General features: G+C 44.9%; 1 protein-coding gene across 3 annotated transcripts in view; it reads left to right on the plus strand.

Annotated features, from left to right (window-relative positions):
* The window catches only part of LOC136750795 (cyclin-dependent kinase-like 5), an 88,494-nt gene extending 67,727 nt beyond the window's left edge, over nucleotides 1–20,767 (plus strand). For 2 of the 3 annotated variants that reach the window (XM_066705865.1, XM_066705866.1), the window contains exons 9-19: nucleotides 235–424; nucleotides 3,030–3,110; nucleotides 5,913–6,076; nucleotides 6,349–7,417; nucleotides 8,966–9,067; nucleotides 9,654–9,759; nucleotides 10,882–11,005; nucleotides 12,165–12,270; nucleotides 13,605–13,727; nucleotides 16,655–16,882; nucleotides 17,707–20,767. In XM_066705865.1, coding sequence (XP_066561962.1) covers nucleotides 235–424; nucleotides 3,030–3,110; nucleotides 5,913–6,076; nucleotides 6,349–7,417; nucleotides 8,966–9,067; nucleotides 9,654–9,759; nucleotides 10,882–11,005; nucleotides 12,165–12,270; nucleotides 13,605–13,727; nucleotides 16,655–16,882; nucleotides 17,707–18,075 — 2,662 coding nt within the window. In that variant the 3' untranslated portion in view covers nucleotides 18,076–20,767. The remainder of the gene's footprint in view (nucleotides 1–234; nucleotides 425–3,029; nucleotides 3,111–5,912; nucleotides 6,077–6,348; nucleotides 7,418–8,965; nucleotides 9,068–9,653; nucleotides 9,760–10,881; nucleotides 11,006–12,164; nucleotides 12,271–13,604; nucleotides 13,728–16,654; nucleotides 16,883–17,706) is intronic. The other variant, XM_066705867.1, reaches the window with a different exon arrangement.
* The last annotated feature ends 466 nt before the right edge of the window (nucleotides 20,768–21,233 follow it).

The raw sequence follows: 21,233 nt of genomic DNA on the forward strand, positions 1-21,233 counted from the left end.
GTGCCCTGCCACATTTTGATGTCTATCTAAAGGAGTTCGCTTGAGAAAACGGACTTTTTGATTCTGGTCTGTTTCTAATCAATGCCAACAGTTGACTCAATCACAGAAAAGAAAACCTGACACATTTTTTTTAATCACTACATATTTTTATGCCGCCACCAGAATTATTTCCTTCTTCCTCTGTCTCCCTGTCTCTCTCTACCCCCCCCAACTCCCTCTCTGCCGGTACACCAGGGCCGCCTACGGCAAGGCAGTGGACATGTGGTCCGTGGGCTGCATCCTGGGCGAGCTGAGCGACGGGCAGCCCCTCTTCCCAGGTGAGAGCGAGATCGACCAGCTGTACACCATCCAGAAAGTGCTGGGGCCGCTGCCGCCCGAGCAGATGAAGCTCTTCTACGGCAACCCTCGCTTCCATGGACTGCGGGTAGGTCTCCAGATGCCCTCGCCATCCCCTGCTCAAAGACACCGACTCATCGTCTTCATTTTTCCCTTGGCATGACCCAGGATGTGTGTAGTCCCTACAGAGACACTTTTATACCGTACACAGCCGGTATAGACACTGAAAGCGAAGGAATCTGGTCTGTCGGCAGCTTCCCAGAAGGCTGTGCGTTACGAGAGGCATGCGCACAGTATTTATAATGTTCCTCCCTTCCTCTTAAGCTTATGTGGAACTTCTACTAAACAAAAAGAACAATAACTTCTTTCATAAATGAGTAACAACAACCTGTTCAGTCTTATATCTTGGCTTGGTATGTTTGTAGTCCCTCAGTCAAGCCCTGAAGTATGGCTAAGCAGAATAACGGATCGATAGCAGAAATCCACACGGAGGGCTCAGTATGATCGGCCACACGTTGGTGTTTACACATGCTTTACTATGGGGAGCAGCGGTTGACTCAAACGTGTTTACAGTGCGAGTGAAGCACGACTTGATAACATGTGAGTAATCGTGGACTCGGCACTCTGTTTAATAAAAAAACTATTAAATGCCACAGAATTATCTTATCCCATGGGGGTTGCATCATTGAAACTGACTCTGGGCTGTAGGATAGTGTGCAGTCAGCAGATTGGATTTTTGGGCTTCTTGGAAAAGTGAAACTATTTGCTGATGTAATGCAGGGCAGCTGGTTTTAATTTGTGGAGATAAATCTCTGCAGGAAGCTTAGCTGGGAGCCCTGACATGTTTTACTCTAAGTAGGTGTCACAACACATGCAGCAGAGTCCGGCAGGCAAAGAAAAAAGTGATTCTGAGCATAATAAAGGAATATATTAACACCAGAAAGCAGAGGCAGAGGCGCAATCTCCATGTTTGAGTTTCCCCAGTTTCTGACTTCAGCCTCATTTTATGAATAATAGTTCTGAACAGATAACATTTACCGCGAGCCAGAACAAGCGCCGAGCTTCCCTGTGGGGGAGAGAGAGCCGAGTATTGAGGCCAGAGAGCTGAAAGTAGGCCAGAGAAAGAGGCGATACGGCTCCGTGTACTGTGCTTCGCTCTTTGTGTTGTTTTTTTAACAGAAGTGTGCATTCTGTGCCATTTATGCTTGGAGACATTTTCTCGTGGGTATAATTGCACTCGGCTCAGGGTAAACTAAGGACCACTGCATTTATATTTATTTGTTTTGAAGTTTATTTCTCCGTGCCACCTTTGCACGTGACTTCATGTTACTTTGGGGTCTATACCTCATCCAATGTCCAGCATATACATGTCAGAAAGTGAAGTTAAATAATATGACCCATAAAGCTTCTGACCACCACCTCACACCCTACCCTGCAAGCAGGTCTTTCCTAGGGTTTAGTGAACAGAGTACAATGGTGGATGCTGGTGTCTGTGTCAGGGCTTTCAGAGGCATGGCACTGAAGCAGTGCCAATAATGTGTGGTGACTGCATTGACTATTGACGACCACATGGGCACCAGCAGCCGTCAGAGATGGCATCGGTACTAAAGGAGTGCCCAGTGGCAGCACCGAATTCAGGTGCCCCCTGTAGGGCACCTGGGGAAATCAGGCAAGTAGTTGATGAGGGTCATTGTCAGCTCCACCCCCTAACCTGAAGGGCTTGACCTGGTCATCTAGACACAATGCATCATGGGATATTCTCTGGTTTGTCTGAAAAACAAAGGTTAATAATACTTAAAGGGACACTACATTTAAGAATGAAGGTTTAAAGCTGTTTACTCTGTCTGATGTATTTGAGATATTGTCATCATGTAGAGCCTGTGCTCTTACCATCTGATATTGCCCAAGCTGTGGGGTCTGCTGGGGTCTGTAATTGTGGCTCCAGGAGCTCCAACCTGCGAAAGAGCAGTTCTGAACCCAAGAGCAGCCTCCTCCCTCTATGGCTCGGCCTCGGGATTATTCTGTCTTAACCGATAGATCTGCTTGATTTGATCTGACAAGTAGGATTATGTAACCTTAGTGTTGAGGTCATGTTAGCAACTGGCCTGTTTAAGATGGGTTTTTTGTTTACAGTCGGACAGAGATCACCAGTAGAGAACAGTGAAAACCATTGCAGATTTGTTTTCGAGCTGCAGCCAGACGTCTTCTGTCAAGACGGCAGTGCTAAACTGTTGTGCGCAAGAGGAATTGGCACTGTCTCTCTAATGTCACTGGGGTACCTACGGCCCAGCTTGCTGTGATGCCTGGTATTATTAATGGCATGCGTGTTTCCAATATAAAACTCTGAGAAAATATGAAAAACTGTGCATATAGGACGTAATATTAAGATACTGTTACTTACTTATTATTGTAAGAGTCATGTCGTATGCAGTCTGCGCAGGACCTTGACATATTTTATTTGAAAGTGCTCTTGCCCCTGTTCTATACTCCTGTGTCTCTGTGTTTAACATGATAAATCAAGGCCCTTCGGTCATTTACTCAAAGAACATCACTACCGTCCCCAGTCTGTTCAAGATTGCTAATCTAAATTCATCAGACTGGATGAGGAACCTTCGTAGTAGCTTTGTGCTGCCATTTATTAAACTTGTATTCCCCATTTGTGAAGTTGAACTAACCCGATGCTCTGTTTACAGTTTCCTGCAGTTAGCCACCCTCAGACCCTGGAGAGAAGATACCTGGGGATCATTAGTGGCGTCATGTTAGACCTGATGAAGGTAAGAGTGCCCAGACGGGATGGGTGAACAGGGCGGGGTGTTTCAGGGCCTGACGATATTCATCTCATGTGTCGTAACTGTAAACGAACAAGAATGTCACAAGAAACGCCGCTTTGTGTCTAAAAATGTCACCCTCTTTGAAGGACCTTGGCGAGGATTCCCCTCATTATTTGCTCACCAGGAACTAGAACATAAGAAAGTGTACAATCGAGAGGAGGCCATTCGACCCATCGTGCTCGTTTGGTGTCCATTAATAACTAAGTGATCCAAGGATCCTATCCAGTCTGTTTTTGAATGTTCCCAAATTGTCGCTTCAGCCACATCGCTGGGGAGTTTGTTCAGATTGTGACGCCTCTCTGTGTGAAGAAGTGTCTCCTGTTTTCTGTCTTGAATGCCTTGGAGCCCAATTTCCATTTGTGTCCCCGGGTGTGTGTGTCCCTGCTGATCTGGAAAAGCTCCTCTGGTTTGATGTGGTCAATGCCTTTCATGATTTTGAAGACTTGAATCAAGTCCCCACGTAGTCTCCTCTGTTCCAGGGTGAAAAGGTTCAGGTCCTCAGTCTCTCAGTAGGACTTTCCCTTCAGACCTGGAATAAGTCTGGTTGCTCCTCTGAACTGCCTCTAGAGCAGCGATATCTTTCTTGAAGTGTGGAGCCCAGAACTGCACACAGTATCCAGATGAGCTCTAACTAGTGCATTGTACAGTCTGAACATCACTGCCCTTGTTCTCAATTCTACACTTTTGACAATATACCCTAACATTGTGTTTGCCTTTTTTAATTGCTTCACCACATTGTTTGGATGGAGAAAGTGAGGAGTCCACATAGACTCCTAGGTCTTTCTCATGCGTTACTTCATCTAGTTCTATTCCTCCCATAGTGTAATTATAGTGGACATTTTTGTTACCTGCATGTAATACCTTGCACTTTTCCACATTGAATTTAATCTGCCAGGTGTCGCCCACAACTGAATGTTATCTAACTCACTTTGAATAGCCTGTGCTGCCGAGATTGTATCTGCTGAGCCACCTATTTTAGTATAATCTGCAAATTTGACAAGTTTGCTAACTATCCCAGAGTCCAGATCATTAATATAGATTAGAAAAAGCAAAGGCCCTAGTACTGATCCCTGTGGAACTCCACTAACAACCTCAGTGCTAATCGACACCCTCTGTTTCCTAGACATCAACCAGTTCATAATCCATCTACTTACATTACCCTGAATGCCTACAGCTTCCAATTTGAGGATCAGTCTTTGGTGTGGAACCTTATCAAAAGCTTTTGGAAATCTAAGTATATCATATCATATGCTTTCACATGATCTACAGCTGCAGTTGCATGTTCACAAAGCTCAAATAAATTAGTAAGGCATGATCTGCCTCGTCTAAACCCATGTTGACGATCTCCAAGAATATGGTTTTCATTAAGATGCTCGTCTATTTTATGCATTATCATTTTCACCAACATTTTACAGGTGATGCAGGTGAGACTGATTGTTCTATAATTTCCTGGCTCAGTTTTGTCCCCTTTCTTGTGGATTGGTATGACATTTGCTGTCTTCCAGTCAGTCGGCACATCCCCTGTTCTAAGTGTCATTTGGAATATTTGACTTTGCGGCCTATAAATAATTTCCCTCATTTCTTTAAGTACTGTTGGAAATATCCCATCTGGCCCAGGTGATTTGTTTGTTTTTAATTCCCTTTAGTACCTCCTCCTCATTTATCCTGATCTCTCTTAGGGTTTGACTGGACTTGTTATTAATCTGTGGCATGTTATCTGTTTTTTATTTTGTAAAAACCTCTGTGAAATACTCATTTAGAACATTTGCCACATCTTGTTCGTTTTCCAAGATACTTCCATTTTTGCCCTTTATCTGTTTCACTTCCTTCTCTATTGTCCTCTTGCTGTTGTAGTATTGAGAAAAGCTCTTTGCATTAGTTTTAGCTCTAAGAGCTATGTTTCTTTCTATTTCCCTCTGCTTTCCTGATGCCTTTCTTAAGATCTCTTTGCAGTTCAATGAGAACTAGTTTAATTTGTGGTGTGAATCTGCCCAGATACCACCAAAGTATTCAGTCAGTGGAACAGTACATTTGAAATGTAAATGGGACTAATAACTTATAACTAGGATAGATAGAACCCCCCATCACCTGATCTCTAGGGAGCCCCAGTGCCTGTAGGAGACCTGTCTGCTCTCATTATGACTCCGGGACGGTGGATGAGCCATAGAATCGCTGTCACCACGACTTACAGTGAACAAACGCAGGCCTCAGGTCTCGTCCATGCTGACATGTGAAAACAGCTCCCAATTTACAGTCCGATCGATGCAGAGCGATGCAACTTGGCAGCTCTTTACCGCCCTGCTCTGCCAGCCAGGCAGTTGTGTAACGGGAGAGTGTGGTCGGAGTCAGTTTTGTGGGCAGCGTTTGTGGTGTGAAATAAGAGTGACTCATCCGCTGTAAAAACAAAGGAATGACTGTGATTTCTGAGATGTTGCAGGATGGGAACCAGGAAAGGTCGAAAGGGAATCGATGCCAAGAACATTTTTTTTTGTTTTAATATGTTTAACTCTCCACAATTAGTGCAAATCTGAAATTCGTGTTCTTACAGTATATTCTGTGCTAAGTGTGCAACCCCTTTTAGTGTAGTTTGACTTGAGAGAATCAGCACAATAACTACAATAAAAGAACTGGAATATCTTTTGTTCGGCTCCTGTACCTTTTGATCATAAAACAAACGTCAGGTCCAGCCCCTGCGCGTTGTGTCCTTCGAGAGGCACCTCACACTCTGTTCCTCCCTGTTTCCAGAACCTCTTGAAGCTGAACCCGTCAGAGCGGTATCTGACCGAGCAGAGCTTGAACCACCATGCCTTCCAGACGCAGCGGCTGCTGGACCGGCCCAGTGCCGCCTCCCCGCCCCGCTCCTCCAAGAGGAAGTCGTACCATGGCGAGAACAACGCTGCCTCCAACAGGTCTGACTCCCTAATTTCCTAATTACTCTGTCCAAGCTGCTTGTATAAGTGTATCGCTTTAAATGTAGTTTTTAATTAATTGTATTTATATTTATTATATTAGAAATTCTAGTTTTTGTGGGATGTAGTTATTCATTTATTTTTACATCAGATTAGCACAAGTTTATTCCGGGGCGCTAATATATGATGTGTCAACAAATGGTTCAGTTTGCAGGCTCCGCTTTCCCTGCTTTCCTGGTCACATCCAGCTTGCTTTCTGTTCCTTCCTACAGAAACCATGGGAGCAAGAGCTCGGGCCTGCAGTCCCACCACCGGTCCAACAGCAAGGACACCCAGGCCCTGGCCTCCAGCCTGCCCCGCGCCGAGGATCTGCACCCCAACAACGACAGCTTCCTCAACGGGAACCTGCCTCCCCCGGCTGCCCTGAGCCCCACCCTGCACCCCAAGAACTATCAGCCGCAGACCCTCAACCGCTCCGGCTCCAGCAGCAAAGACCTGGCCAACAACAACCTGCCCCACCTGCTCAGCCCCAAGGACGCCAAGTCAAAGACAGAGTTCGACTTCAACGTGGTCCCCAAGGCCCCCGACGGGCCCGGCACCAAGTATCTGAAGTCCAACTCCCGTTCGCAGCAGAACCGCCACTCCTTCATAGAGGGCAAGACTGGCACGCTGCAGTCAGGTGAGAAGCACAACCGCCACAGCTACATGGAGTCATCCCATGGCTCCATGCCGGCGCCGTCCAAGAACGCGCCGTCCTACCTGAGCCTCTCCAAGAGCCACGGGGCTCTCAGTGACTCCAAATCCGTGGGCAACCTCAGCGAGGCGCGTGCACACCTGGAGGACCCCAGCTCGCGCTACTTCCCCTCCAGCTGTATGGACCTCAACGCCCCCGGGAGCCCCTCCGGACGGCACGGCGAGGTCCGCCCCGCTCTCAGCCCCTCGGGGCGCAGCAACCCGCGCATGGAGAGTGGCACGCTGGACTCCCGCCGGTCCTCCTCCCGCCACGCCAAGACCCTGGAGGAGATCAAGTCTCCGGAGCTGCTGGACGGCAAGGGAGGCGGGGGGCATGCCCACTCCCTGTCCGCGCCCCACGAGTCCTTCCCCTACGGCCTGGGTTACACCAGCCCCTTCTCCTCGCAGCAGCGGCCCCACCGCCACTCCATGTACGTGCGCAGGGAGCGGCCGCGCGCCCACGGGCCCGACACGGGGCTCACAGTGGGGCAGGGCATGCCGTCCCGCGCCAGCAGCCTGCAGCTCCTCTCGCCCCAGGTGCAGCACCGGACTCTCAACCGGCACTCGGTGGGCTCCTCGCGGGAGGACTGCACCGAAGACATGAGCAGGGTCAGTCTCGGCACCCCCCCCCGATACGCCTCCCCTTGGGGGTCCCCCTCACACAGTCGCTCGCCAAAAACGCACAGGCGCGGGCCACTCACTGTGTCTGTGTCGAAGCCCCTGAATGTTAACGTACAACCTGAAGGTAACAGACAGAGTCTTCCCTCATGAGAGGCCAGTCTTATCTGAGCTTCAAATAAGGTCAGCGCACTGTTTGCAATGGCTTACCATGCTATTTCAGTGAGGGACTTGGCTTGAGGGAATGATTTACATTAGGATTATCAGATGGCATAGATAGATTAACCAAAACCATCCTGAATTTTTGCATTGATATAGCCGGTCCGAGTCCTTGTTCTTGCACCAATACTGGGGTACTAATCCAGAATGTGTGTGTAAAGAGATCACGGTTAAAAGAGCAGTAAATCGTCCAAATACATAAATAAATAGACTATATTTTTAAGGGAGGTGATTCTTATGGAAAGATCTGAGTTTAAGTGTGATCACACAGGAAGGTGCACAATTATGACCTCAGCGTAAAAACAAATCAGCCTGTATCTATCCTGAACAAGTCGCCATTACTTAAAGGCCGAGCTGTGGCCTCTTCAGTGCTGAGTGAGTCTTCAGACGTGTGATATCAGTCACCTGCTGTTCAGCAAAGCACGGCCTACCTGACGCGGCTACGAAACGTCCCACGACTCTGATTTTCGATCAGCACATCTTCTCATGCAGCACTGCAGAGTCACGTAGAAATGTGTTTCAGTGTAGATATCCTTTAGCTTCAGTTGATATCGCCTGCCCTCTGCTTTGATTTCATGTTGGCTTTCACGTCCTCTGCGGTGTGTTGATCTCTGATTCCCTTTCACAAGTGACTTCGGCTTTCTTTAGACTCTCTGGAACCGAGTGTGGTGCGATAATGAATACTCGCTCGGGGGGAGGCGATGGAGAATCACAGAGAACACAGAATAATGTGACACGAAAGCCCTGAAATAACAGCACAGGGCATTTGATGTGAACTCTCTTTGTCACGGCTGCACAATATCTCACACCTCTCCTAAATGCTAACCTGTTCCTGCATGGGACCTGACCCACTGGCTGTGAGTGACTTTGGCTGAGATTAATTTATTGCACTCCATGGTGGCACAGGTCAGGATTTTCTCATGAAGTTTCATAAACTCGCTTCCCACACTGTCACCCTTCCAGTGGATCCATAATGGGGCAAATTACAGATTGGATCCATGAGGGAATTCTTGGTTGGGGGGTATATGTTTGTGTACCTTTTCTTGCCAGAATTTGAATTTGAAAAGATTCCTGCTGTTTTTAAATCCAGCTACACTGCAGTGCTTTATAAACAGCCAGTGAATCACAATGTTGTGCCACTCATCGAAGGGTAAACTCTTCTAGGACTGTCAGGTACCATGGTGGCCCCGGCTCGCTCTGTGTGTAGGTACTGTCTGACAAGAATTCTTTCTTAAGTTGCATTTCTTTTGTTTTTGTTTTGCGTATGTCCTGACCTCCGCCGATGTGTCCTGCTTCATTTGCTGTCCATTTTGTCAACAGAGTGACCAGTCCCCTTCAGAGGTGACCCATTCCCGACCCCCGATTAAAGACTCCACGCGGGACAACACAGCACCCTTTCACACACAGCGCCAAAAAAGCGAGGTCCGAAGCTGCTGTAACTACTGCGCATGATGTCATGTACCCGTATTCTTTAGTCGGAGATCCCCCAAGGGAATTCCTCTGCCCTCCCCATGAGACCTGGCTGCAGATTGCCATCATACAGTTTGTTTGGGCCGTGAAAGATCAACGTAGTCACAGGCAGATTTCCCCGTCGATTCCTTTTTTTATCTCTGCAGTCGTTGTTGAAAGTATAGCTCCATTCTCCTAAAGCTTCTGTGTGCATATAGTTCAGTTCTCATATCTAAAAATACGATTAATAAATGCCTAATACATATATACCTATATTTCGAAATATGTAGAGAGATCATTTGATTTGTAGTTACCTCGGATGTTATTCTTCCTCTGAGAGGGTTAGGTGGGTACTTTTCATTACGCCTGCGAGGAAGAGAAATAACCGCTTGCCGGAACTGCTTTTCTTCTTTCTCTTCTGCCTCTCTCCCTTTTCTTTCTTTCTCTGGAAGCAGCCAAGAACCAGAGCTGTCAGAGAAGTGTTTACCGTGCAGTGTTACTTGCCTCGATGAGGTTGCAAACCCTCTGAGGTGCCAGTAATGGTCTTCTTTCTGCCTAGGTGGGAATGTACCATGATCCACACCCGGAAGACGGGGCGTCCTCGAAAGAAAACCGCATCCTTTACACCGACTCCATGCCCAGACGAGTGGGCAGCTTTTACAGAGGTATGCGTTTTCCCACTGGGTTTTAGATCCACTGTTCTATACTCATTTTGTGACAATGTAACTCTTAGGATTCAAGTTTTGATTTGGTTTCATACATTACTTATCATAGAGTTTGGCAAAATTATTTCCAATGTATGACCTTTTTAAATACAGTCACCCTGAGACAGGACATAAGAGCATAAGAGAGTGTCCAGTCGAGAGGAGGCCATTCGCCCCTTCGTGCTCATTTGGTGTCCATTAATAACTGAGTGATCCAAGGATCCTATCCAGTCTGTTTCTGAATGTTCCCAAATTGTCTCTTCAGCCACATCGCTGGGGAGTTTGTTCAGATTGTGACGCCTCTTTGTGTGAAGAAGTGTCTCCTGTTTTCTGTCTTGAATGCCTTGAAGCCCAGTTTCCATTTGTGTCCCCGGGTCCGTGTGTCCCTGCAGATCTAAGCAAGACTTGTGATCAAGTTGGTCTTGAAACGCTCTGTAGCCAGGGTCAAGGGGGAGACCTCTTTGGCTTGGGTTTCATTCCTGCGCTGGATTTGTTCCAGCCCTCCTGTCATTGTAATTGCAGTAGAAATGTTTTTTTAGCCCAGAACTGGAAGCCCAGATGATTTTCTGTGTGTCTCAGTGGGTTGTTTCATGACAAATATGTCAACCTCTGAATAATCAGTTAAGGATCTCGGAGGCATTGACAAAATAACTCTGGTGAAATCCTGATTCAGCAGTAACGAAGCCTTCCTGCACTAAGAGCAGGTGGTGAGCAATTTAAAATGGCATATGTTCATTCCCATGAACCCCAGAAAACCATGGAAACAGTTTACACTGAGACTTGACAGATCTGGCTGCACTCAGGGGTGAAGACACTCGATGAGAAACCTAATGCTTTGCTAACTATTGACCCAGTTTTAGGAGAAAGAGTCTCGGGTGAACTGGGAGAATTGTCTGCAGGAATACTTTACAGACACGATCTACATGAGACCTTTAAAACGAGGACCTTTCTTTTATCCTGTTCTTCTGATTAAAGCTGTTCGATATGTGTACCCCACAAAAGAATAGGATTGCACGGGGCTGGGGGGGGTCAACCATTCTGACAGCCATGTTTCTAGCAGCTCCTCTCTCTTCCGCCCTGCAGTGCCCTCACCTCGGCCAGACAGCACGTTCCACGACAGCGGGGTCCAGAGCCGGGGACCCTCGGTGCCTGTGGACAGCTCCTCCCTCTCCAACCACTCCAAGAGACAACCTGCCTTTGACCCCTGGTGAGGACACAGCCCTTTACCCCAATGACAGACCAGGTTCAACCTCAGATCTTGAGCGGGAAAGAAATAGATTAAACGTTTATGCTCATATAAATCACATGGTATGATTCCAACCTTTCTAAGGATGCAGTTGGTTCTATTGAAGGGTGGACGCACTTCTGGAAACCAGCTCTTCTAGTGTGAGGGATCAAGTGTTAATTTAACTGCTGCTTAGTGAGTCACGAGGCAACAGCTGTTCTGCCAGAGTTGCTGCCTGGCTTTTGGACCAGCCCTTGAACATTTTCTCTGCCATTTTCGTATCAATCAATAGGACCGCCCAACACGTGTTTCCCCGGTCTCTTCCAGGCTGATATTAATTTGAATGGCCTTCGCAGACACTAATGAGTGGCCTACATTTAATATAGCCTCTTTCACCCATATTCAGTATCCCTCGGTGCCTTATCGAGAAGCTCCTGATGATCGTGCACTGAAACAATACACATTGTTCATCTGAAAGCCTGAGTTTCTGTGGCCATTGATATGCAGCCCTTGTAAGCTGTCAGGCGTTGGGTATGATGGAGATGGAACAAAAGCAGTTTGCATTAATCTGACAGTGAGAAATACAAAAGGATGGTTTATTCGTATTGCTGGATGTCAGATCTGATTTCCCGCTATAATGAGAGCCGCAGCAATCTAGATCGCAATCGTGAGATGAATGAATCTCAATTATATTTGGGAAAAAAAGGGTCTGACAGCTTACAAGACATGTACTGTGCCTCGGCAGCCCACCTGGCTTGGAGAATAATCGAATCAGAAGTTGCGGTGTCATCCGGCTTCATTCATAATTGTGATGAGAAATCATGATCAGCAAAACTTAAAAAAAAAATCCAAACTAATGATATTAAATAGACAGCCAGTAAAGAATCCTGTCTTTTCTTTTCACAAAGTACACCATTAAGGGTGGCTATAGCTATTTCAACAGCAGAAGTAATGGTAAAAAATTGTCTGTGGCTTTTTCTTTCCATAGCTCCACTTTTTTTTCGTTGAAACTGTTCCCATAAAGACCATATTGTTTTCTCAGCAATGTGAAACTCCTGCTAGACCGAGTCTTTGCCAGAGCATCGTCCAAAGGTGGGGAGACCCTGAACGATCACGATGTCTGCTTTTTTTTTTTTTTAAGGAAAAACGCAGAGAATGTGAACATCAATCCCCCCGAGCCCACGAAAGAGAGAGAGAAACAGGGCTTCTTCAGAGCGATGAAGAAGAAAAAGAAGAAGTCTCAGACGGTGGGTAACAAGACCGCACTCCAGTCAGGAGGCCGTTGCTGTGTCAGAGCTTACTGGGCTGTGAGGAAGCGTTTGTAAAGATGGGAATGTGTGTTTGTATCTGTGTGTGTGTGTGTGTGTGTGTGTTTATTTGTGTATATATGTATGTGTGTAAACAAATGTCATATTATTTTGCCATGGCAGATTTTGTAGCTCGGGGTTTTCCTACCAAGTATTAATTGCACTGTTTTGCTCTGACATAAATAAGACAACTTGACACAAAGAACACAGTTACTGTAGTCAGTGTTAAAACCAGTGCTACCAGCCATTGATGATGACAAAGATGGCTGCGCTGGACTGGAGGGTGTAGATCACTTACTGCCTGCCCTTTCCTGTCCCTTTGCATCAGCTGTGTCGTACATGCCTGGGCAGCTGTCAATCTGTCAGACTCTGGGAAAGACTTGCAGAAATGACAGTCTCTGTGTTCAGGCCTCAGGGCTCTACTCTGTACAGTACAGCCAGAACCCCCCTTTGCAGGGCTGTGATCCAGTCTGATCACCGGGATGAGATTGCTGTGCATGCTGGGAATTCGATTGCATTCTCAGCAGCCACTTCCTCTCCGGGGACTTGTCCAATCAGAGTAAAGAGCACTCGGCAATTAAAGCAAAGCTGCTCATGTGCTGTCTTCCACACAGAACTGCTAATGGAAAGAGAGCAGAAATCATTGATACGGGGGGCTGGAGAGTGCTAAATCACAGTGTATAATCAATACCCATTTCCCAATGTCCTGCTCTGCCTGTGTAAAGCTAGTTGAGGGGGGTTTAAGGCTCACTCCTATTTCAGTCTCCTCCCCAGAAGTGCAATAAACCGATCTGTGCCTCATGACAGTGTGAAGCGCATTTCCTGTCCCCCTTCATCAGCCTGTGTAGTCCAGTCACTACACGCAGAAGCAGTGGTTTACAGTCTTCTGGTCTTGCTCTTGCCCAAGGCAGTGTCTTCACTTTAACCCTCAGTTTGTATCACCTGCTTCTGAAGCTCGGCAGTTTTTGGAGCTGGCCAGCTTAAAGAAAACGAGTGTTTGGGAGAACAGAGGTAGAGTTCTAGTCTAGGCCCCAGGATACATATTTACAAGCCTGTACAGTCAATCGCTGCTTTTGTCTTTGTCTTCTTTGGGCTGCTATACACTTCTCATGAAAAATAATAATAATACGCAAACACGTTAGGCTGTACATCGTAGCACGCATCGAGGACGTGTTGTTTGTATACTGTGCCTTTTTGTGTTTTATTTAAGTAGATGTTTCCTGAAATTATTTTCTACAATGTGCCACTAGAGTGTTTTGCATCTTATATTGCAGACAGAAGACGGCATCGGAAAGAATCCCAGCATCAAGAAATACCTTTTCCCTCTTTTTAACTCAAAGAATAATATAAAACATAGCACGTCCCTGAAAGTCCTTCCTGTAGTCCCTCCACCCATGGTATTCGATTTATCTACTGCACTCTACCTACCTAACCTTCTCCGATAACAGGACTGCTTTTGCATGCCATTGACAATGTTCATTTATGATTCTGAAGTATACATACATTGTATTATATCCTCGATGGGGAACCATGACCAGATCTATCAAATGCAACGTTCTTCTCACACGATCGGCTACTTGAGTTAGATTGGATCATTGGACGATCGAGGTCATAGCTCGCCCCGTGTTTCAAAAAGCAATAACTTAAAAAACATACCATTACATATATATTGGTATACATGCTTGTACTGTAACATGTAATGCCTGGTATGATCTGATACCCAGAGAGCATTGTGCTTCAGCAAGGTCCTTGATATTTGGGTCATTTTTATCCTCTCTGTGAAGAATGGAACCCTGTTCTGAGCCATCACCATTTTGTTCTTACAGGACTTTTCATTCACTTTTCAGTGCTGTGAAAAGTGAGATCACTCATCTGGAGGGTGCATGATATTCTTCAGTCAGATAAAGATGGCTTAGATATTTATGACTTTGCACAGGGGTGGCCAATTCCAGTCCTTGAAGGTCAACGGATCTTCTGCATTTCTTTCAGTCCCTATCGTTCTGTGTTCTTTAGCATTAATTGTGAATACCTGTAAAAACTGTTGGACTAGTCGGTGGCACTCCAGGACCAAGGACCCAGATTGGCTATCGCTAGCTTAAGTTTTGGGTATTTTGTGAGCTGGAATGAACCATTTAAAAGAACTGGTGCATCATGGTTTCCCAGGGTCATTCAATGAACAAAATGCTGCGATATAACACCTGAAATCTGAGCTGCTTCATAATGTTGGTTTACTTCTTCCTTGCAGCTGCTCAGCTAACAGCATGCAAATGGTTTCGGGATGCAGATGTGTATTGAGATGGGCAATGCATGGTTTATGGGCGGGGTGAGCCAAACCTGGTGCCTACAGGCCACAGGTGCACTCTGTCCCCCCTGATCCAAAACCTGCTCAGGAACCCCGGGGGTGTGTGGATGATTAACCAAAAGGCTTCTCCTGACATGGAAATTACATTGTGAACATCTGCTTTTCAACTTACCTCAGACTCTGCTAAATTGAAACAGTTCCCTCTCTTGTGATTTATGCAATGCAGATACAAGCAAAACAGCTGCCACAAAGTTGACATTTATAATTGTTTTAAAATAGAGATGATGTGACCTTCCTAAAAGATATGCAAAACAAATATATACTTTTGTCACATGTACTTTCGTGCATTCATTAGATATGAGGTTATACTTCTAAGTAAAAATAATGCGATATTTATTCTTCTAAAAATGCATTTCCCAGAACTCGCCAGAATTCATGGGTAAGAAAGGGATACAGTAAGACTTTTCCCTGGACAATTATTTGCATTACTTATTAATCCAAGATAAAAGGAACATTTCAGAACACGTTCAGTTAGAAATCCCATATCACCCAGAGTTGGAAAAACATAACTTTCCCCTTTATCAGTCATGTTAGTGACAATCAGCTGTCAGTCATCCAGACGCTGATTGCATTCCACACATTAAATAAGATTTTTTTTTTTTTTTTAAGCCAACTTGCAATATTTGTATGTCATGAATTTATGATGAACTGGTTTTGATTCCCAAGTGAACCTGTTCTTTATAGTTCAGACTCCCTGACTGTTCTTTAGTAGAAAATGAAAGGCTATTGTGAGTAATCCATTAATTAAAATTAATGCATCACGTGACTTTAAGACTGACAGTTTAAAACCAATCTTTTGTGAATTGTTTCAGTGTCCCTAAAGACATTCAATTATCTTCAAAGTGCAAATTTAAAATATGAAAATACAGCGGTTTAATGCCTAATATGTTAAAAAAATAATGTTTTTAATGTTGGGTATCTTCGGAAAATAGTTTTTTGGTGACTTGCTGGCTTCTCTGCTACGCTGCAAGTTGCACAGTTCAGACTCGGGACAAGCAGTGTAAGAAAAAGACAGTTTTATACTCCGTGTGCTGTGCCTTTATTGTCGTGCACCGTGTCCTTGCACCCGAGCCATCGCCGGTCACACTCGGCACCTCTGCACGTTCCTGGCTCTTGCTCCTTCCCCTCACTGGATTGCAGGTCCTTACACTGTAGAAACCACACCATGGAGAAACGACACATTACATCGGGAGAGACGGGCAAATAATCTCTCGGTATGAAAGCAGGGATTTGAAAAGCAGTGAGCCTTTAACAGTCTCCGATTACAGTGAAGGTTTTTGTTTCTGGCAGACGGAAAGTATTTGGCTTTGACAGATGAGATTGGACAATTACCTCTGTTTTATAGAAAGGTTGTACAATAACCCCGGCTGATAAATTTTTCTACAAGAAACGTAGAATCTCAAAATGAAGATTTAACCTGTCAGGGAACAGTGGTCAGTCATATTGCCCGTTGTCCAATGCATTACCCCTTCACTTCTCATAAAAACAATATGTGTTAATATTAAAAAAATCGTTTTTTATTGTTAGATTCACCATGGAAGCGACGGATGCAATCACACACGACAAATGAAATAATCTTTATAAATAAGTTTATGCTGCATGCTGTATCACATAGCACAGATCACAGGGATTCGTTTATTTGACCCCAAAATTAACCACGGGCGCAAAATGGATATCTGCTCTAGCACATGTTGCTCTGATTCAATTTGACAGTTTTGATCACATTCTGGTTACCACACATTTCCAGTTTAAAGCCCTGACTGGCTTGCCTTTCTTCAGGCTTGTCCGGAGCCTTGAACGTTTTAATGACTGAATGAATCTCTCTGGTGTTTCTCTTTCTCTGGGCTGTCTGAACACGTTTTCGACTCAAATGCACTTACTTTACTGGGTTGTTAAGCAGTTTCTCATGTGATACTTCTGATCGAAAGCCGTGTGTCTGCTGCCGTCTCCTCTGCACCACAGGTTCCCAGCGATGGGCAGGACCACCTGGCCATACAGAAGACCGTCCGACCCTCAAACCACCAGAGTAGCCGCCACAGAAACCGGGACCGGGACAGGGACAGGGACAGGGACCGGGGGGAAAGAGACCGGGACCGGGACCGGGGAGAACGAGACAGGGACCGGGGGGAGCGAGAAAGGGAGCTTGAGAGAGAGTGGCCTCCTGAAAAGATAGCAGAAGTCCATGCTCAGGTAAGCACTTTGGCAATCCGAGTTTCTCTTCAGCAGCAATCAGACGAATTTGTTTTATCCCACGATATGTGTTGGAGAGGCGGTGCAGTCCTGAGTTCTGTATCCGTTTAACGCTTCGGCACACTTTTTTGTGAAAATGATTCTGACAAAAGGAATGAGGAGAGGGAGAGATTCAAACAGAGCTTGGCCCACTGTATTTAAAAACATACGCACATAAGATAGTGTCCAATCGAGAGGAGCCCATTCGCCCCATCGTGCTCGTTTGGTGTCCATTAATAACTAAGTGATCCAAGGATCCTATCCAGTCTGTTTTTGAATGTTCCCAAATTGTCTCTTCAGCCACATCATTGGGGAGTTTGTTCAGATTGTGACGCCTCTCTGTGTGAAGAAGTGTCTCATGTTTTCGGTCTTGAATGCCTTGAAGCCCAATTTCCATCTGTGTCCCGGGTGCGAGTGTCCCTGCTGATCTGGAAAAGCTCCTCTGGCTTGATGTGGTCGATGCCTTTCATGATTTTGAAGACTTAAATCAAGTCCCCATGTAGTCTCCTCTGTTCCAGGGTGAAAAGGTTCAGTTCCTCAGTCTCTCAGTAGGACTTTCCCTTCAGACCTGGAATAAGTCTGGCAGCTCTCCTCTGAACTGCCTCTAGAGCAGCGATATTTCTGCAAGACAGGGAGACACAGCCATGGTGGTGGACTTGATTTGCATGCTCTGTCTTTCCAAACACATGACACGCGTGCTCACATGAGACTAGCCTGTTTTGTCCATGTCTGTTGACCCAGTCTTTGTTCCGTCTCTCTGTGCCTTCCTCTCTCCTCCCTCTCAGAGCCACCAGCCGCTGAAGTCCCTGCGGAAGCTGCTGCACCTGTCCTCCTCGTCCGCCAACCACGCGGCCCCCTCCGAACTGCGCTTCCAGCCCCTGCCCAACCCGCCCTCCAAAGGGGGCTTCAGCGAGGGACGGGGCCACGCCAGCAGCGGCTCCTCGCAGCCCAAGAGCCGCCAGGCCTTCCAGCTTCCGGGACAGATCGAGTCCAGCTGGCACGTGTCCGCCGCGCTGAACCGCACCACCGCCGCCGACGGGACCCCGTACCCCGACCAAATGGCGGCGAAGGGCGGCCAGAACGGGCACAGCTTCAGCCGGTCTTCTCGGTCTCGGATGCCAAACCTCAATGACCTGAAGGAGACGGCTCTGTAGGGTCGCCAGCACCCCCCGACACCCGAACCAGAGACCCCCTCCTCTGCCCTCGCCTCTGCTCTCCTGTCCGCTGCCTAGTAAACACACAATACTGAAAACAGAAATAAAACCATGTCAAAGTGGGGTTTGTAAAGCAGGTTTGCCCTTCGCCACGAAGGTCGTGTTCGAGATATACGTCTTAAGTTTTTTTTAAGCTTCCATATTTGATAGAATTTGTAATATTATTTATGAAGTTCTGATGATTCTGTTATTACTTTCTTGTTTTAATATAAATATGTTACAGTTACAAAAGGCAATTTTAAAATATGGAGGGAAAAGAAGAGTGCAAGAGCTTTAGTTTCCATAAAAAACAAAACGACAAAAAAAAAAAAAAAGAAACTTTCCCCATAGTAGTTCTATATTTCATCAGGAGTATTTTGATCTGGGTGTGTCTTTAAATATTTAGTTTTTTAGATCTGACAGTATTGTTGTGACAATATATACCATTGGGTTTTCTTTTCAGTTTCTTTTTTTCCTGACAGTGTTTTAGAATCTAAACCCAGTGACCTAATATTATGGTCTATGGTCTTCTTTTCACCCAGACTGGTAGGCGACTCATTCTACTGGCTCAGTGTTGTACAATGTTTTATTTGGTATTAAACTATTGTTTTGGATTTGGGGGATATCCAGCTGGGACTGACTTATTTTCCCCTCTATAAGGATGCGATATTGTGGCTGTGTTCACTAACCATCAGGTATATCACTTCAGGGAGTCTTACCTTAATAGACACCAACAATAGAGATGTTTGGGTTGGTTTCTAAATAGCATACCTCCGATAAAATAAGACGACAATATAAATCAAGACCTGATTTACTCTCCACTTGCATTCCACACTTGAAAGAACAGGATGAGCCAAACTATTAATTGTTCATGAGGTCATAACTTCGTATTCCTACACACTGCTGTCCGATGTGCTGTGGGAGCCCTTGTGTCGTTGCTTTTCATGCAGATTGTGTCTAAAAAGAAGCCGCAGCCGCCCACCACCCACATCCCAAATAAAACTAGATAGAAACATAACCTCTATATTAATTTCCTGCCAATACCATTTCATTTCCCCTTACGACATGAGTCAATAAGTGTTGTGTGACACAGCCAAGTACCCCTGGCCATCTTTAACCCCATGCATTTTCCCCACACCTGTGGATGATGGATTTGGGTTTACAATGCTGTCTTCACTTGGTTTCTGCAACACCTTTCCTTCAGGGTGTGGATGTGCTGATGTTTTCAAACAAGCCTCTGCACAATATAGTGAGATCTGACACAGTTCGACACACACACCGGCCAGTGCATCAAAAGCAATCATCAGACACCAGTCATTTAGCTGTGTTTCTTTGGTTCATTAACACCGAGTTATTGTGGATTCTCAACAGTACTGCAATATCTCGGGTACCACTTTAGGAGTAAGGATCTGTAATCAATACATACAGAATATATCAAATGAATGTAAGACAAAGTAACCAATAATGATCAATTAAAACACAATAGAGCAATACAATATTAACATTTATCTAATGAAGTAGAACATATGTAAAACTTATTTTTGACAAGATGCTTTCAGCTCGTGATGTGCTATATATATATATATATATATATATATATATATATACTGTATATATATATATTTTAATACACTATTGTCCTTTGTAAATAGGTGTCAGTGTGTTTTAGATGCCATTTGAGGGAATGTTAGCTCATGTGTCATCCGTGTGTTTCCTAGAACAGTTAGAGATATATTTGAATAAAAGTATATATATACGAGTCGAGTCTTTTTTTCTTCCACTGACTGCATCCTTCAGAGAACATAGAGGCTGGTCTCCCCCAAAGGATGTAGTGTTCTTGGTTTTAATTTCCTTGTACAACAACGAGCCATTTCATCTATCCAGTCTGAGTACGAAAATAACAATCTGATGCTAAGGTTCCTGGGATAAATGTTAATTAGTCGAATTGTATTTTATGAAAATATTAAAGAAAGAAAAAAAAAAAGTAGCTCAGTTAAGTCTTTTATCGGTTTTCTTAAAGATGCACTTTAAACGGGCTTTATAGAGTCAGAACCGTAACTTTATTTCTCTTCTCTTTGTATTCAGTGCTCATATATAATATATATTAAACACAGGTTTAGTTTCTGCCTAGGCGTCAGCATACTGCCGGCACAGACTTTTGTATTGTATTTGCGTTCTGTGTGTTCCAGGTATGTAAACTAAAAGTGTGTATGTGCCTGCTGTTTCTATTTTGCAGAGGGTCATGTCTTTTTTTTTTCCTTTCTTTCTTTTTTTCTGGAGTGATTGTCATGTTGAACAACACAGTGTATTATATTAATACCAATGCACAATGATTTTCTTTGGTAATATTTATAAAACTTTATAGACAAACTTAAGTGAAACATCTGAAAATTATCATGGAGAGGACGGTCAGTGGGATTTTGTGATAGAAGGAGGTCTTTTTGTGTCTGTATGCCAGACGCAATCATCAACTAGTAGCACATTTTTGTTTTATTTTATTATCTGTTTGTCTGTATACAGTATATACTTTTATGGAAGCTCTATCATACTAGTATTATTGGAAGAACAAAGGGATTGATGGTTGGGTATCTAACACTGCTATTAATGTTTACATCTGTTACATTCAAAGGTTTAAATAAAACAAATGAATGGACTAGTGGATTTTATTACAGTTAAAAAAACAACAACAACAACACACATTGATCATTTATCCCCCAAAACGGGAGGAAGCTTCGGAAACAACACTGAAGGAAGGACGTCTGAGTCTTTTGCTTGTCCTGTGTCAGTTCCAGGCAAAATACAATACACATGGGAAGTGTATATGTTGTCAATGTCATTATTAACAATCACCAGATTTGTTTATTTGGCATGGAAATGGTTCCTTTGTCCTAAGTGCAAGGCGTTTTTGAACGTACCTTAAACTCTTTATTAGCAATCCAAGTTGTGCACTTCGAAACCTGCAGTGTACTGATGATTTTTCCGCTCGGCATGCATGTGTCTCAAGGGCATCAGAGGAAAGTAAAACTTGTACATTTACCTGCAGTCTTTATTTTTCTTCTATTAGATTCCCTTGTCTACAGGACACACAGTTTGTACGTAAGGGTCTCGGAGGTCAGAAC

This window comes from Amia ocellicauda, chromosome 6 (genome assembly GCF_036373705.1).
Source record: "Amia ocellicauda isolate fAmiCal2 chromosome 6, fAmiCal2.hap1, whole genome shotgun sequence".
NCBI lineage: Eukaryota > Metazoa > Chordata > Actinopteri > Amiiformes > Amiidae > Amia > Amia ocellicauda.